This window comes from Perognathus longimembris, chromosome 14 (assembly GCF_023159225.1).
Source record: "Perognathus longimembris pacificus isolate PPM17 chromosome 14, ASM2315922v1, whole genome shotgun sequence".
NCBI lineage: Eukaryota > Metazoa > Chordata > Mammalia > Rodentia > Heteromyidae > Perognathus > Perognathus longimembris.
Window position 1 is genome coordinate 13,240,624 of NC_063174.1, and position 17,268 is coordinate 13,257,891.

At 40.5% G+C, this 17,268-nt stretch overlaps 1 protein-coding gene across 1 annotated transcript in view; it reads left to right on the forward strand.

Annotated features, from left to right (window-relative positions):
- The window catches only part of LOC125362989 (melanoma inhibitory activity protein 2-like), an 84,131-nt gene that overhangs the window by 2,880 nt on the left and 63,983 nt on the right, over positions 1-17,268 (forward strand). Inside the window, 8 exon segments of the mRNA XM_048361986.1 lie at positions 2,339-2,425; positions 6,875-6,986; positions 6,989-7,172; positions 7,203-7,321; positions 7,324-7,953; positions 7,956-8,120; positions 13,284-13,592; positions 13,701-13,801. Of these exon segments, the coding sequence (XP_048217943.1) occupies positions 2,339-2,425; positions 6,875-6,986; positions 6,989-7,172; positions 7,203-7,321; positions 7,324-7,953; positions 7,956-8,120; positions 13,284-13,592; positions 13,701-13,801 (1,707 nt within the window).

Below are 17,268 nucleotides of genomic sequence, written 5' to 3' on the forward strand. Positions count from 1 at the left end.
ACCTTAAACTTATTTTTTACACATCATACATACTTTTTTTTTTTAGTGGGGCTTGAAATCAGGGCCTAGAGCTCTCTCAGGGCATGTAGCTCATGGCTGGTGCTCTACCACTTGAGCCATACCTGTAGTCTGACTTTTGGCTGTTTAAACTCTTTTGCTCAGATTGGCTACAAACCTCAATCGTCTAGTCTCAGAGTCCTGAGTAGGATTACAAGTGTGAGCACCTGGTACCTGGTTTGCATTTATGATTGTGTGTGTGTGTGTTTGTGTGTGTGTGAGAGAGAGAGAGACAAAGAGAAAGAGAGAGAGAGCCATCAGTACTCAGAGAATTTATGATTCTTTGAGCTTAAGTTTTTTATTTATTTGGAGATACTTTAGAGGTACTTAGATAGATTATGTGGTGGGACCCAACCATATCTTCAGAAGTTTTAGTTAATATTTTTTAAGGGCTGGATTGTTTTTGAAAAGATCGTCAGAAAAGTTGGTAGCCTAGGGAAGTGAAGTATTTAAACTGTTTATAGAAAACCAACTATTAATTGGGAGACCCTTATACTTGGCCCAAATTCCTAGTCTATCGAGATACCTGGAAGAATGAATTCTCTTTCAGATTATACAATAGAGGAAACTTGTGATTAATGTTTTCAGTTGAAAATGGCGTATATCATTGCTTGTATTATTATGCTTCATAATAACAATCTACACTAAGTGATTTACTCTCAAACTGAACAGGCAGGAGCAACATCTTCTCCACATTGCAAACACACCAACTTCTCCCTTCTGGGATTTTTGATCCTTGTTTGGAGAAGCAAATTCTATCTGAAACTGGGGGCTGAACTTTTGCCTGGCCAGACCTGCCCTGTTTTGCAGTGCCCAGCATTCCTTACCACTTATGAGGAATTACAAATGCCTATATATCGAAGGCATTGGAAGAATATAACGCAGGTATAAGAAATAACATAATAGGTGTCCTAAGAGGCAAAGAAAGCATTCTTCCTGGTTTATTAAGAGAGAAAATACTAGAATGGCTGTGCACTGGTAGCTCATGACTGTAACCCTAGCTACTCAGGAAGCTGAGATATGAGGATTGAAGTTTGAAGCCAGCCTGGGCAAAAAAGTCCATGAGACTCTTATCTCCAATTAATGACTAAAAAGCCAGAAGTGGAGCTGTGGCTCAAGTGGTAGAGGGCTAGCCTGGGCAAAAATGCTCCGTGACAGCACCTAGAATGTGAGTTCAAGCCCTAGGTCTGGCACAAAGAAAAACAAAGAATGTCTTACATGCTCTTGATCGGGGTTAATATAATTAGTTACCAACTTAGGTTCAGGAAGATTGACTAGCACTGAATCTTCCCTTAAGGACTTGTAGACCTTTGCAATCTTGATGAATTCATTTGTGAGTCTTTAGTGTTAAAAGCTCTTATCTGATTGTGACAGTTTGGAAATGTCACATAGATTACAGCTCCATGTAGGCTATCATCCCATTCCTTGTTTGGTATCTTAAGTCTATTAGTATAAATTGTAAGAACACATGGGCAAAGAAGATCATTAAAGAAGATGTGTGTGTGTGTGTGTGTGTGTGTGTGTGTGTGTGTGTGTGTGATACTTACGTTCTGACGTTTAGGGTTTTTTTGTCTGTTTGTTTGTTTTTTTGGCGAGTGCTGGGCCTTGGACTCAGGTGTCAGTGCTGTCCCTGGCTTCTTTTTGCTCAAGGCTAGCACTGTGCCACTTGAGCCACAGCGCCACTCCTGGCCATTTGATGTATATGTGGTGCTGCGGAATTGACCCCAGGACCTCATGTATAAGAGGTGAGCACTCTTGCCACTAGGCCATATCCCCAGCCCACATTCTAAAGTTTAATTTAAAATGGTATCATTTTATAGTTTAGCTCATTGTGCCCTTAAATTCTTGTCTTTTTTAATAATAAAATCATGTTCCTACCCATGTTTGTTCTTTCATTTTGTTGCTTTTCTTTTCTATCTTTTTTTTCTCTTTCTTTTTGGGGCTAGAACTCAAGGCCTAGGCGCGGTCACTGAGTCTCTTTGAGCTCTTGAGCTACCTCTTCAGCTTTTTCTGGGAAGTTTTATTGGAGGTGAAAGTCTCATGGACTTTCCTGCATGGACTGGCTTCAAACTATGATCCTCAGATCTCAGCCTCCTCAGTAGCTAGGATTACAGGCATGAGCCACCAGTTACTGGACTCACTTTCTTTAGATGGCAATTGATTGCCAATTAATGTTTTGTGACTTGATATAGATGAAAGTTATCATCACAGGGATAAATTGAGCTTAGTAGTCGTTGTTTGGTCAGTCTTCTTTGATAATCTCATTTCTTTGTTTTGATAGAAAGGAAAAGACTTTGGATTTTTCCCCAGAGATGCAGTCCAGGAACAAGAGGTGTTCATACATGAAGAAGTTGAAATATCAGCTAAAGTGAGTCAACTCATTCTCAGCTGTGAACTAAATGGAACTTTCTTGACTAAGTGTCCATTGATTGTGTACCATGTACAATTGATGTATAAAATAGTTGGCCTGAGGACTTTTTTCATTTTTGAAATGTTTTAAAGATGAAAATTATAAAATTTTAAATTGTTATTATAAAGGTGATGTACAAAGGGGTTACAGTTATGTAAGTCAGGTGAGTACATTTGTTTTTGGATAGAGGAGGACTTGTTCTTGGAATAATTTATGTGACTAAGATGGTAAGATGGAACTGATTACAGTTAAGGATTTTACTTTTTGAACAATTAACAGACAGTTGAATGGATACTAGGATGGACTGAGTTTCAAGCCTGACTCAACGACTCACTGTACAAGTGGCACTATGTGCCTTAATTTTGCCATCTGTAAAATGGAAATGATGGCTGTAATATAGTGTCACTTCAAATTTACTGAGGAAAACATGAGTATACGAAAAGTACATAGAGTTGCACTTAGTAAGCACTATGTGAGTGTCAGGTATAATTACGTACACTATTGTCCTACTAAGGTTGAAGTTTATTCCTACAACACTCCCTAGATCTCATGTTTATATATCCTTTATAGGGCTTGAATTCAGGTTCTTGTGCTTTTGCTTGGCTTTTTCTGCTCAAGGTCAGTGCTCTATCACTTGAGCCATACCTCCACTTCTGGCTTTTTGCTGTGTAATTGGAAATAAAAGTCTCAGCGATTGGTCTGCCTCAATTGACTTTGAACTATGATTGTCAGCTTTCATCCTCTTGAGAAATCAGGACCAGTGTCTGGCTGGAGTTTTTTGTTATTGTTTTTGCCAGTCCTGGGGCTTGAACTCAGGGCCTGAGCACGTCCCTGGCTTCTTTTTGCTCAAGGCAACCACTGTACCACTTGAGCCACAGCACCACTTCCAGCTTTTTCTATGTATGTGGTACTGAGGAATTGAACCCAAGGCTTCATGTATACGAGGTGAGCACTTTACCACTAGGCCATAATCCACTCCCTGGCTGGAGTTTCATAATCTTAATAATGTTAAACTTGATAATAAGAACAGGAATTAAAAAACAACTGACTTATGAGCTAGAGGAATAGTTTCTCTAGCAGGGAGCTATTTAACTCCCTTGAATGAAACTTTTGGTCCCACTGGAAAAAAAAAGGTAACTTTTTTTTTTTTTTTTTTTTTTTTTTGCCAGTCCTGGGCCTTGGACTCAGGGCCTGAGCACTGTCCCTGGCTTCTTCCCGCTCAAGGCTAGCACTCTGCCACTTGAGCCACAGCGCCGCTTCTGGCCGTTTTCTGTATATGTGGTGCTGGGGAATCGAACCTAGGGCCTCGTGTATCCGAGGCTGGCATTCTTGCCACTAGGCTATATCCCCAGCCCCAAAAGGTAACTTTTTAATGTATACACTTGTATGGAGCCAAGCTCAGGGAGACAAATGGCATATGTTTTCTCTCATATTGAGAAGGTAGACCTAGATATGATAAATTATACAGGACTGTAGGCATTCACACGCAGTGAGACCAAATGGGAGAGGAATACAAAGGGGCAATACCTATGTGCATCTCATCATACAAAATAATATTTATCAAAATGAACTCTAAGAGATGGAAACTCTTTTCTTTTTTGGTCTTGTTCATTTATCTGTTTTGGGGGAGAGGAGGGGGTACAGAAATCATGGGACAAAGGGTCAACAAATGCAGCAGTGATACTCACTAGACACGTTGTTGACAATGAGCTATTCAACTTGTGGGTGAGGATGGGAGGGACAAACTGGGAGAGAGTGAGGGAAGGGGTGGCATTGTCCAAAAAAATGTACTCAATACCTACTTATGTGACTTTAACTCCTCTGTATATCAGCTTTATAACAACTCTAAAAAACGTGATCAGTCAGTTGAATTCAGATTCCACGTTAAGCCAATTGACCACAAATGACCTCAGCATGAAGTGAGCTTATTTAGTTAAGTTCAATTATCTATTGTCTGGCTCTTCCAACACAAACTTGGGATCAACTACCAGCTGTCTGTTTCCTGTAGAATAACTGGTCCTCCTCAGTTCTGTCTCTATAATATACCTGTAGGTAAACTGTCTTCTCGAATGGTAGCCCGAGTCCCACTGATTATAATACTGCAATAGACTGCCAACTGCTCTGCTTGCTTAAAATTTGCCCATCTTTCAAGCCATTCTCCAAAAGCAGTGGATCTTGGAAAAACAAAAACCAAAAAAAAAAAAAAATTCAGGCCATTAAATCCCTTCTTGGCTTTTTCCCTGGACCTGGTGCAATGCCCTTCATCCTTCTGGCCTCCCAGGTCTGGAATCAGCTTCCCCTGCTCGTGCTTCTCCTTTCGCTCCCGGCCGGCTGCCTCAGAACCATCTCCCTTTTTCACCAGACAAACTGGCCTTTGCACTCTCTTTCTTCTTCCTGTTAGAAGGCTTTCTCTGCATTCTTCACTTAACTAGGCTTTTTTTCCCCTTCTTCAGATTGTGGGGCTTGCACTCATGGCTTGGGTGCTGCCCCTGAGCTTGTTTGCTCAAGGCTAGAATACTACCACTTTGAGTCACAGTGCCACTTTCAGTGTTTGAGTGGTTAATTGGAGATAAAGTCACATGGTACTTTTCTGCAGGGTTGGCTTTGAACTGTGATCCTTAGAGCTCAGCCTCCTTTTTTTTTTTGCTTTTGTTTGGAGACAGAGTCACTCTATGTAGGACACTGGCCTCGAAGTCATGATTCCTGTGTCCCCATCTCCCAAGTGCTGGAATTATAGGCATGCATTACCATTCTTGGATTCCTTCCTTTCTTTTTTTTTTTTTTTTTTTTTTGGCCAGTCCTGGGCCTTGGACTCAGGGCCTGAGCACTGTCCCTGGCTTCCTTTTTGCTCAAGGCTAGCACTCTGCCACTTGAGCCACAGCACCACTTCTGGCCCTTTTCTGTATATGTGGTGCTGGGGAATTGAACCCAGGGCCTCATGTATACGAGGCAAGCTCTCTCGCCACTAGGCCATATCCCCAGCCCGGATTCCTTCCTTTCTTTCTTTTCTTTTTTTTCCAGTTCTGGGGGCTTGGACTCAGGGCCTGAGCACTGTCCCTGGTTTCTTTTTGCTCAGGCTAGCACTCTACCACTTGAGCCACAGGGTCACTTCTGGCTTTTTCTGTGTATGTGGTGCTGAGGAGTCGAACCCAGGGCTTCATGCATGCAAGGCAAGCACTCTACCACTAAGCCACATTCCCAGCCTCCTGGTTTTTTTTTTAATTTATTTTTAGTTTTCAACTTTTATTGTAAGATGTGTAGAAAGGGCTTACAGTTATACAAGAAAGGCAATGAGGACATTTCTTTGTCCAACATTGTTATCCCTCTCTTGTTTTTCTCCGTCTTTCTCTCCCTTCCACCTGTCTCTCCCCTCCTTTCTTATCCCTTAGTCCACAGCTTCGATATTATTCTCTCCAGGAAATGTTAGGCATAATAAGTTTATTTATTTGCCTAGATGTGGTGATGTTCAATATCAGTATTAAAATTCACTATATTTGTCCCCAAATCACTAAATTAGATACAGTAATTACATGCAGTTTTTTCTGTGCTAATTCCTCCATAGAGCTGCAGGAAAAAAAAAGTATGCTGAGTTTTCAAACTAAATGTAAAGACATATATATATATATGTGTGTGTGTGTGTATGATATATGATATATATATCATATATCATATATATCACATATCATATATATATCATTTCATGATATATATATCATATATCATATGGCTCAGATCCTGATGCACTCTCCTAGCAAAGCACAAAGACCTGAGTTCAAGGCTCAGTACTGCTAAAAAAATTAACAATTAAAAAAAGCAAAAAATAATAGCCATAGAAAGTCCCTCTGTGATGTTTCTAAAGGAATTACTGATGATCATGAACCTGCTTATATTACAGCAGGATGCATTCATTCCCTCTGGTATTTCTGGTATTCCCCTGGCATTTCTCATTAGGTTCCACTTCCTAACACTGTTGCATTGGGGGTTGAATTTCCGTACAGCCATTGGAGGACCACATGCAGATCATAATCCATGAGGTCCACTCAGAATAATCGTAGGAATTGCAAGGTTGTATGAACACGTATGTCTGGCCATCAGCATTTATGTACAAGATCAAAGCAATTGATAATTTCTGATTCTGAGCTATGTAATAATAAATAAGTCTTACACAAAAGGATGTTTATCATTACATTTCTACATTCAATTCTAGAATTCAGTTCTAATATGTATTTGTAATATGTATTTCAGTTGTAAATGTATTTAAGATGAGACGATCTGATTTCAACTTTTGCTCTGTGGCTGAGCTGGTTGTATCATCTTAAGAAAATCATTGTCATCCACTTTGAATGGTTTGGGGAGGAAACCATGGTGAGTACATTTATGTCCATCACGTTTTTTTTTTTCTTTCAGGAATCTGACTTTCTTTGTCTTCATGGAGAGAGCTATATATTTGAAAGTGAAGATAGTGAGTTAAACAGCGGCAATGGTGAAAACATGTATTCATATGAAGAAGATGGAGACCAAAATATAGTACATTTGCAAGTGATTTTCTAAGGCAGTCTGGATTTTATGAAACTTCTGCAAGTACTGTACTTCCAGACCAATTTGTAGCATCAGAGGCTCCTGAAAAATCCCAAGTGCCAGAGAGCCAAGAGATTGGGAAGAAGTGGCAGCTGGAAGGGGCAGGACCAGATTGCAGAAGTGGAAGGTGTCGTGACCTCCTCCACCCTGCCTGAAGGACGAGACAGTTTGGACTGGGAGAAGAACAAATTGAAGACAAGGCTTTTGAACCAGTTATTGAATCTGTACATGAAAACTCTTTTCAAAGTAGAAAATTAGCAGTGGAAGATGGAAACGATCTGAGGAATCACACAATGCTGAGTCCCAAACAGAACATGCCTCAGAACCTGAATCTGAATTGGAGTCAGAGCCACCCCATCTTGTTTCAGTGACACAGGAAGACTCAGAACAAGCTGCAGAGCTAGAGCACACTCTCAAATCTCAAGCCACTGGCTGGTTTGGTGGTGGATTTACAAGTTATTTAGGTTTTGGAGAGGAGAGTACAGAACTTGAGTTATTGTCCAAAGAAAGCCATCCACTACTCCAAGATATTCCTGATGCTAAATCATCAGAGGAAGATGCCACTGTTCCATGGACAGAAATAACAACAGAGAAAGAGGACACAATCATGAACGACAGCTCCGCTCAAAAGTCAAGTTGGTTTGATTTTGGTTTTGGCATGCTAGGCTTTGTATATGCTGATGAAGAGAAAATGATAACAGATGATGGACAAAACAGTGATAGTGGGCTAGATAAACACAAACATCCTCCAGCCAGTGATTTTGAGCCTGAAAAAGAACAGGAAATAAACATAATCAAAATGATGGAAGCAGAAGATCAAATAGACAAGGAAGGAGTCATAGAGGAAACAGATGATTCTGATGCCACACTATATTTGAAGAAAATCTTATATAATTTTGATAACCCCTGGAGGTTCAGAACACTCCAGAGGAAGCAGAATTGCCATATTCGAATCAGATACTGGATAAAAATAATAAAGGTGAAAATGATGGAATGCAAGAGTCTTCAATTGAAATTCATGCCACAGATGACATGGAAGAATCCATGCTACTGAGAAGCGGTCATCGTTGGTCAGGTGGGTATGAAAAGATTTAGAATTTATTTGTTGACATAATTAAAACATTTGAAAATTATTATTATAAAGGTTACATACAGAGGAGTTAAAGTTATATGTCCCCATGAAGATTCCATATCTTTTTGGGCACTGTCACCCCTTCCTTCCCTCCCAGTTTTCCCCTCCCACCCACATAGTTCATTTTCAACACATGAGAAAAGTTGAGAAATTCCACATTTCCTAAACTCTCCTTAGCCCATAACAACCATCGTTTTTGTCAGTTTCTAGTTGGCTCTGGAACATAAATTGTAATTTTATTTTGTGAGCCCATACTGGGACTTGATTAGCTTTTTTATTTAAGGCTTGGTACTCTACCGCTGAGCTATAGCTCCACTTCTGGCTTTTTTGGCGATTAATTGAAGATGAGGGTCAGGTCCAGGTTAGTTTAACCATGATTCGGGGGGGGGGGGGGGAGTGTGTGTGTGTGTGTGTGTGTGTGTGTGTGTGTGTGTGGTGTCTGTGAGAGAGAGAGAGAGAGAGAGAGAGATGAGAGAGAGAGAGAGGAGAGTCTTGCTGTGTAGTCCAAGCTGGCCTCAAAGTTGAGATATGATTCCCGCTTGAGTCTTTCCAATGCTGGATTGTAGGTATGTATCGCCATACATTGCCTCTCAAAATTTTTAATTTGAGGTTTGCATTTATGCTTTGCTTTTCATATGGAGCACTACAATAACAAGGCTTTTAAGTATACAAGGTAATAGGGATTTCAAGCAAGACTAAGGTAAAAGGTTTTTCAGCTTTCTTCAAGTCTCTTAGTTCTGAGATTTTTACCAGAGGGCAGTAAGAAGAAAGTGAACATCAGAGGGACACTTCTATTTCTTTTTTTTTTTTTTTTTTTTTTGGCCAGTCCTGGGCCTTGGATCTCCGGGCCTGAGCACTGTCCCTGGGCTTCTTCCGCTCAAGGCTAGCACTCTGCCACTTGAGCCACAGCGCCGCTTCTGGCCGTTTTCTGTATATGTGGTGCTGGGGAATCGAACCTAGGGCCTCGTGTATCCGAGGCAGGCACTCTTGCCACTAGGCTATATCCCCAGCCCCGACACTTCTATTTCTAAATGTCCAGGAAATTTAGCAACTTTGGATTCAACACAATGTGGATCAGACATGCACAGTGGTGCACAGCTGGAATGCCAGCAAATTGGGAAGCAAGAGGATCACGAGTTCTAGAACAGCTTGGATTACAAAAGCAAAAGTCTTAACTAAAACCCAAACAACCCAGGCATTGGAAGCTCACCCCATAATCTTAGCCACCTCAGGAGGCTGGGCGAAGCCAGTCCAAGCAGGTTTAAAGTCAGTGAGGTCCATCAAAAAGCCAGAGATATGGTGCTGTGGCTTAAGTAGTGGAGGGTCAAGTATCCTGAGTAAACAAGCTAAGAAACAGACCAGAACAAATAATAAATAAGTAAAAACAAAACAAAATGAAACAAAAACAGCCGCTCTGATCCACATCCAAATAAAAAGAGAAAAAACACGAGGATTGTAAAACTGTGTGGAACTTTTACTTGGCTTCTGCACATCTCCATACTGAGGTGTCTATGATGGATAGATGTGAAAATTTAGCAAATATTGACTAATAATACAGGAACAATTGGGCTGTAGAATGACAGCAAATCTTTCATAAGAGGCCAAGAACAGTGCAAAAACTCTGAAGGAGAAACCCTTTTCCATTAGAACCAGTTGATTTTCTGAACTGGCCAGGAAACTGCGTATCACACCTTAACCATTCCTCCAAATGTGAACTCTGCATTTCACCAACATCCTCCCTCTTCCAGCATGTGGACATTTAGATTCCAATCCTTTTCCAAATGAGAAAGGTGGATGACAACAAACAGCAGAGATTATTAAAGGCTAGTTGAAAGGAGATTCTCATGTTCCAAAGTTTTGACATTCTAAAGGAATGTTTGGTTTTCACATTCAGTCTGGAAACAAAACAAAATCTGGTTTGATTAGTCAATTCAAAACCAAGCTGACTCTGAGATCTGAGGATTGCAATTTGAAGCCAGTCAAGTCAGCCCTGGCAAACAAATCTGAGAGACTCTTATCTCCAGTTAATAGGTAAAATGCTGCAAGTAGAGCACTAGCTGGAAAGAACACATTTTGGACTTACTTTGTGTCATTGTTTTACACAACCCAGTCTAGTTAATTAGTAACTAACACGATGTCCTCTAAAATATATGACATCTATAAATGTAAGTGATCAGAATTCCTCTAAATCAGATCAGACACCATTTTGGGGTGGTGGTGGATAGGGTTAGTTATGATGTATGAATTCAGGGCTTAAACACTGCCCCTGAGCTTTTTCTTTTTTTTCCCCCAGTCCTAGGGCTTGAACTCAGGGCCTGAGCACTATTCCTGGCTTCTTTTTTTTTCTCAAGGCTAGCACTCTACCTCTTGAGCCACAGCACCACTACTGGCTTTTTCGTTTAAGTGGTGCTGAGGAATGAGGGCTTCATGCATGCTAGGCGACCAGTCTACTGCTAAGCAACATTCCCAGCCCCTGAGCTTGATTTTTAGCTCAAGGCCAGCACTCTGCCACTGTGATCCACAGTAGCACTTTGTTGTTGCTTTTTTTTGTTTGTTTTTTTTGCCAGTCCTAGGCCTTGGACTCAAGGCCTGAGCACTGTCCCTGGCTTCTTTTTGCTCAAGGCTAGCACACTGCCACTTGACCCATAGCGCCACTTCTGGCCATTTTCTATATATGTGTTGCTGGGGAATCGAACCCAGGGCTTCACGTGTACGAGGCAAGCACTCTTGCCACTCGGCCATATCCCCACCCCTGCTTTTTGTTTTTGGTGGTTAATTGGAGGTAAAAGTCTCATGGGGTTTCCTGCCTGAACTGCTTTGAAACCCAATCCTCAAATTTCAGGCTCCTGAGTAGCTAGGATTACAGCTATGAGCCACCAGTGCCCAGGGTTGTTTTTTTGTTTTTTGTTTTTTCTTCTGCTCTGGCCCTGTGCACTGTCCCTGAGCTTTTGTGCTCAAGGCCAGTACTCTACCAGTTGAGCCACAGCTCTACTTCTGGCCTCTTTTCTGTTTTTGTAGTTCAGTGGAGTTCAGAATCTCATGGACTTTCCTGCCAGGCTGGGTTTGATCTCAGCCTTCTCTTGAGGCAAGCACTCTACCACTAGGCCATATTCCCAGCCCATCAGCCTTCTCTTGAGTAGTTAAGATTACAGGCACAAGCCCCTGGTGCTCAGCTGGTTTTCCCCTTCCCTCCCTCCCTTCCTCTCCCCTCCTTTTCCCTTCCTCTCATCCATCTTTCTTTCTTTCTTTCCCTCTCTCCCTCCCTCCTTTACTTCCAGCCTTCTTTCCTTTTGTTCTATACTGGACTCCAATTGGGTATCTGATGCTTGCTTTCTTCACTCATTGGCTGGCCACTATGACCTGAGGCATGCCCCCCCCCCCCCCCCCACTGTCTCTTTTAATGTACTTTCTCAATGGTGTGATTTGATAGAGTAAATAATTATATAATAAATGGACATGGCATGAACAGGGAAGCCAAGGCTTGAATGTGAAATTAGTGAACCTGTAAGACAATAGAAAAAGAAAAATGCATGACACTTGATTGGCGCCTTTTCATTACCAAAGTTGTTTCAAACATCCTAAAGAGACAGGCGCCTTCCTGTGCCAATAGCATATAAAGTTTCTTCAGTAGTGGAGTGAACCTTCTACCTCTGTAGCAATCTCGTGAGACTTTGGAGGGATAATTGTTTTTATATTCTCTAGTGTAAGAGGCAGACATGCATGCTACAGGGGACTAGCTTTTGGAACCTGGAGATTAACTGCTGTAAGTTCTAGGATTGCTTAATACAAACTTTCCTGCCTGAGCTGGCTGGGCATGGGGATCCTCGGATCTCAGCCTCTTGAATAGCTAGGATTGCAGGCACAATCCACTGGCACTCAGCTTATTTTTGAGACAGGGTCCTGTAATGTAGCCTAGGCTGGTTTTCAATACACAACCCTCTTGCCTCATCCTCAGGATTGATGGGATTACAGTTGTGCACCACCATCTCCAGTTTATTATTTTTATTTAAATCATGGTTTTTAAGATTAAAAAGTGAAAAATTGAATACAATGGAGTTTTTTTTCCCCCTGTCTTGCTCAAGGCTAGCACCCTACCACTTGAGCCACAGTGCCACTTCTGGCTTTTTCTGTTTATGTGGTACTGAGGAATTGAACCCAGGGCTTCATGCATGCTACGCTTTCTGTTTATGTGGTACTGAGGAATTGAACCCAGGGCTTCATGCATGCTACGCAAGCACTCTACCACTAAGCTACCTCCTCAGCAATTGTACAGCTTTTATAATTCTTTCTTGGCCAAGGAATAAAGGCGAGGCTAGGTTGTAGGTTGAATAAAGGTCCCTCCATGGTGCCAGGGTCTGGACTTTGCATGGTGTGATTCTGTATACTCTATGTGGAAAATGACCTATGGAACCTGTGGGTAATGATAGGAGAGGTAACTGGGGGAAAGCCAAAGAAGGGGTGACATTGTCCCAAATAAGAAATTACCTGACTTATGAAATGGCAACCCCTCTGTACAAGATATTAATAACAATAAAATTACAAACACACACACACAGACACACACGACTTTGCAGATGTGCTTAAGGATCCTGAGCTCAAGAGATGTAGGCTACAAATGTAGGAGGCTTCTAGAAAAGGCAAGGATAGGCAAAAATTTTCCTTTAGAGTTCCAGTAGGAATGTGGTCCGGTACATTTGGATTTATGTGCACACTTGTAATATACATATATATATATACGTATATACACATATATACGTATATATATATATTTCTACAAACCATGCCAGGAAGCTTGTGGTAATTTATTGCACCACAACAGAAACAAATGCTGGCTACCCTTAAGCTGTTGTGCATTCTTCCTCACAGAGGAAGACAAAAGTTCAAGAACGATCTCTGAGGGCTGGGGATATAGCCTAGTGGCAAGAGTGCCTGCCTCGGATACACGAGGCCCTAGGTTCGATTCCCCAGCACCACATATACAGAAAACGGCCAGAAGTGGCGCTGTGGCTCAAGTGGCAGAGTGCTAGCCTTGAGCGGGAAGAAGCCAGGGACAGTGCTCGGGCCCTGAGTCCAAGGCCCAGGACTGGCCAAAAAAAAAAAAAGAACGATCTCTGAGAAAAATAAAGGGATGCCCATATAAAGCAAGTATTTTCACAAAGACATTTCCATCTATCTATCTATCTATTTATATTTATTTATTTATTATCTCTGAAATAGACTTACCCGAGAGAATACCTGAAAAAACACATGGCCAAACCTCATCTTGTAAAAATGCTGAACAACTAACATCATTGGGAGACCTTGAAGGGTCCGAGCAGTGGGAAACAGATACATCTGTGGAAAACTTTATCCAAAGCAGCCAGGTGGCTTCCCTTGATAATGCTTTATCTTTGCAAAACCACATTCTCCAGAAAGGTAATAATGGGGTATTCCTTCTCCAATTCACCACTTAAGGAAGAAATGCACTCAAATTTACATAGCAAACTTTAACTTATTGTTTTTTTTTTTTTGGTTAATCAACAGATGATGTTACAGGGTTTTGGATTCTGAAGTACTTATTTCAAATTGACATTTACAATTTCATGAATTCTGCATTTTCATCAGTTATCATGTTGCTAGAAAGGGTAAGCTGGCTTTACAATTTTGTTTAGCAATAATTTTACTTGTTTTATTAAGTAGAAGATTTCAACATATGCTTGAGTAGATTTATCCTATATAAACTTCTTACAATATTGATTTCTCTTTGAAATCTTACATGCACACAGTTTCTTTCTTTCCTCCTTTCTTCCTTTCTCTCTCTCTCTCTCTCTCTCTCTCTCTCTCTCTCTCTCTCTCTCTCTCTCTCTCTCTCTTTCTTTCTTTCCCAGTCCTGGGGCTTGGACTCAGGGCCTGAGCACTGTCCCTGGCTTCCTTTTGTGCAAGGCTAGCACTCTGCCACTTGGGCCACAGCATCACTTCTGGCTATTTTCTCTATGTGATGCTGGGGAATCGAACCCAGGGCTTCATGTATACAAGGCAAGCTCTCTTGCCACTAGGCCATATTCCCAGCCCACACACAGTTTCTTTCTTTCTTTCTTTCTTTCTTTCTTTCTTTCTTTCTTTCTTTCTTCTCTTCTCTTCTCTTCTCTTCTCTTCTCTTTCTTTCTTTCTTTCTTTCTTTCTTTCTTTCGTCAGTCTTGGGCCTTGGACTCGGGGCCTGAGCACTGTCCCTGGCTTCTTTTTGCTCAAGGCTAGCACTCTGCCACTTGAGCCACAGCGCCACTTCTGGCCGTTTTCTGTATATGTGGTGTTGGGGAATCGAACCCAGGGCCTCATGTATACAAGGCAAGCACTCTTGCCACTAGGCCATATCCCCATCCCCACACAGTTTCTTTATAAGAAGATTTTGTTGCATCAGTAGTGTTGAGGAGTTTTTATTTTTAAAATATCTGATTAATTAATATGACATGTGAGCCACATTTTAAAATATCTTAAAATTTGATGGTGGCTGTTGAAGTAATTGGAAGGAAAATCTAAATGTTTGGGTTTTTTTTTGACAGTACTAGGGTTTCATTCAGGACCTAGCACTCACCACCGGAGCCATGTATGCTCCCAGTCCTATTTGCTTTAGTTATTTTTTAGATAGGTCTTGTGCTTTTTGCCTGGATCAGTCTCAGAAAACATTCCTTCTATCTGGCTGAGATTACAAATGTTGGCCCCTGTCCCCAGCTTGTTCATTGAGTTGGAGGTCTCACTTTTTCCTCAGCCTGGCTTCAAACAACACTCTTCCTCAGTTCGGTCTCTGGAATAGCTGGGATTACAATGCATTGGTTTATTACAACTGGAGTTCATTTGATTTAATAACTGATTGAGGGTGAAAAGAACTGAAGAAGAAAGTGAAAATAATCATAACAGATTTCTTGCAAGGGTGGCTGTGACAAATCTCTGTGAAAAGTGGATGTAATAACATAAGTCATTTTGCTTTTAGGTTTGTTTGTCTATTTTTGGCTAGGTTCTAGAGAGAGGGTATAATATGATAAGTGAGTCCAGATAAATCATCATTTTTTTCTGTATGATTTGGTCTTGAAGATGACTTAAGATGTTAGCCAGAAATCTTCTCTGTGTTAGGAGAAAAGAAAAACCAATGACAATAATAATTGTAAAAATAACTACAACAGAATTCCATTTCATTAGAATTAAATTAATTCTACTTACTGGTGAGTACTCTTGATATAGCTACTGTTTCTTCAACCCCTCCACCACAAATTGTCCAGTGAAGTTAAGGGACTCAAAAAATATTTCACTAATCATTATATGGCCTTTGGGTCTAAATTAAGTGCTTATCTAACAAAGTCTATAGTAATATGCTTTCTTGTGTTACATAGTAAATATTGCCAGGTAACATTTTACATAAAGCACTTTGAATTATTTAGGCATGAAAAATATCATGTTTAAACTTAATTATTGTGACCTTTAAAAATTACTTGTTCTCTTAGGGAAGTGTCTCAGTATTAAAAGCATAGAATCAGAAGCAGAAACTGGATCACAGGTTGCTATAAAAATGGGCGTATGCATTAAATAATGAATCATTTTTCAATACCTAAAAGTGAATTTAAAAAATCTAGATTTCTAGATTCTTTTGAAAACTAGATTATTGTAATAAAAATTTCTCAATCATTTTTTTTGGGGGGGGGGGCTAGTCCTGGGGCTTGAACTCAGGGCCTAGGTGCTATTCTGAGCTTCTTTGTGCTCAAGGCTAGTGCTCTACCACTTGAGCCACAGTGCCAAAAATCCCAGCTTTTTCTAAGTAGTTTATTGCAATAAGAGTCTCACATACTTTTTTGCCCTGTCTGGCTTCAAACTGTGATCCTCAGATCTCAGCTTCCTGAATAGCTAGGATTATACACATGAGCCACCAGTGCCCAGCTTAAGTCTCTCATTCTTACCTGGCAATAAGAAGTTCAGATGGAATGGTATGTATTTATGTAGACACAAACTCTATGATTACCTACATTCATGGCCACTGTTTGGCCTATATGGGGCCAGGTATAAGTTCTTAGAATTACTGTTCCAGAGCTCCTAACAGATCTACAATTCTAACAATCGAAGCATATCTGTTAAGTGCATCTACTGGTGCCTGACAACAGTACTTAGCAAAATCTGCTTTATTAGTGAGGAATGTATATGATATATATGTATATATATACACATACATACGTACACACATACATACATATATACATATATGTTCTAACATTTATACTCCTAATTAGTGACTCATTGAAAAGTAGAATAAGCAATAAAATGTCACTGCTCTTGTTCAACAGGTAAATTTTGATTCAATATATTTTGAGATAATTCAATGTATTCTGAGAACTCTCACATCAGTAATACAAAGAATGATGTAGGGAGGGGGGCTGGGAATGTGGCTTAGTGGTAGAGTGCTTGCCTAGCATGCGTGAAGCCCTGGGTTCTATCCTTCAGCACCACATAAACAGAAAAAGTTGGAAGTGGCGCTGTGGCTCAAATGGTAGAGTTCTAGCCTTGAGCCAAAAGGAAGCCAGGGAAAGTGATCAGGCCCTGAGTCCCAATCCCGAGGACTGGCAAAAGAAAAAAGAAAAAAGAATGACATTGTAGTTCAATAATTTTTATTTTCTTCCAAAGGACTAGACCTCTGTAACATGGTCTGTTTAATTAGCTGGGAATAACTAGTTCTTCCAGCGTGTCCATAGGGCCCTTTTAAGGGAAATCAGCTTCTAGATTGTGAATGAGGTTTACTGGTTAGCAATTTTCAACATTCTTGGATGTCTTCTGGTAGCTGTTACACTAATGGTATTTATTCTCCATTTCCTTTAGAGTAGATCCTATAAGTGACAGTAAAACCTAATGTCTACTTATAAAAACAATCTTTGAATACCTTTTAAGTGGCAAAAGCTCATACATACTCTATATAAATTGACTACAAAACAAAACATTCCACTTAATGGTTACTTATCAAATTTAACTTTTCTGTCCAACTGCAGATTTTAAGAGGATAGTGATGTGTAGGTCACTTAAATTATATATACAGCACGTATGTTTTGTATGTGTGTAATTGTATATGGATTTAAAG